The 1,147-nt window shown below is 66.1% G+C and overlaps 1 protein-coding gene across 1 annotated transcript in view; it reads right to left on the bottom strand.

The window, feature by feature from the left end:
• Nucleotides 1-1,015, bottom strand: part of TBX18 (T-box 18) — a 21,630-nt gene extending 20,615 nt beyond the window's left edge. Inside the window, exon 1 of the mRNA XM_026062679.1 lies at nucleotides 597-1,015. Within this exon, the coding sequence (XP_025918464.1) occupies nucleotides 597-1,015 (419 nt within the window). The remainder of the gene's footprint in view (nucleotides 1-596) is intronic.
• Between the last annotated feature and the right edge of the window lie 132 nt (nucleotides 1,016-1,147).

Here is a 1,147-nt window from a genome sequence, read left to right as displayed (position 1 = left end):
CGGGATCCCAGCGCGGGGCCGGGCCGGGCGAAGGCGTCGCGGGCCGCGCCGGGCGAAGGCGCTGGGCGCGGGTCCGTCATGCGAGGCCGGCGGCACATTTCGTTTGGGCACGTTTTAACTTGACCTCCGCCGACTGTGGCCTTCTCCCGCCTCAATCTGACAGCAACCTCGGAAATACAGTCGCCTATATACAGTGTGCAAATACATGTGCACTGTATGCATTCGCGTATATATACGATTTCATATATATGTATATTTATATGTGTCTATATTATAGGCATATATATATAAAAAAAAGTTTTGTGTGTGTGTATATATATATAAAGTTTTTTTCCCCCTCCTCGGAACAAATCCCCGTCGCGGCTCCCCCGCGCCGCGGCTCGGAGGCCGGCGCACACTCGCCGCCCGCGGCCGCCCGCTGCGGAGTGGCTGCGCGGCGAGGCGGGTGCCTGCGCCGGGGGCACGGCGCTGCAGGCGGCGCGCAGCGAACCGCGGTCCCCTCTCCGAAAACGAGTTTTAGCCGCCGCATCGCTTGGCACGCATTGGGGGGGGATTTTTTTTCTCCCCCAGTGTTAAAAAGAATTACGGGGRGAAACAAGAAAAAGAGTTGGCTCATGGGGCCAGAGCGGGTTGGGAAGAGCGAGAAAGGGGAAGCGGGAGTCCCGTCGGGGGGCCAGGCCTCCTGCAAAAACTGGTAGGAAGGGAAGCGATCGGCGCGGGCGCGGGGCTGGCACTCACCGGCGGCTCCGCGGGCGGCGCAGCCCAGCTCCATGTCGCCGCAGGTCCTGGCGGCGGCGGCGGGGGAGCCCTTGGCGCGGCAGCCGCTGCCCCCTTCGTCCTCGGCCGCCTCGTCCTCGCCGCCCAGCTTCCGCCGCTTGGGCTGCCGCGGCGGCGGCGGCGGCTGCTGCTGCTGCTGCTGCTGCTGCTTCTCGGCCCCGATGAGCGCCTCCACGGAGAAGGCGTGAGCCTTGAGGCTCATGGTGCTGCAGGGCGAGGACCGCCGCTTGTCGGCCATGCCCGCCCCCCTACAGCCCGCGCATCCAGGCGCGCTGCGGCCGCCGGCACCCGCGCCCGGCCCGCCGAGCTGGCCGCCCTCCCGTCCTCCCGACCGCGCAGGCAAGGGGCTGGGGCTTTTCCTCGCCTTTCT

Source organism: Apteryx rowi, unplaced genomic scaffold, assembly GCF_003343035.1.
Source record: "Apteryx rowi isolate R43461 unplaced genomic scaffold, aptRow1 scaffold_191, whole genome shotgun sequence".
Classification (NCBI taxonomy): domain Eukaryota; kingdom Metazoa; phylum Chordata; class Aves; order Apterygiformes; family Apterygidae; genus Apteryx; species Apteryx rowi.
This window is presented reverse-complemented; position numbering and strand designations above follow the sequence as displayed.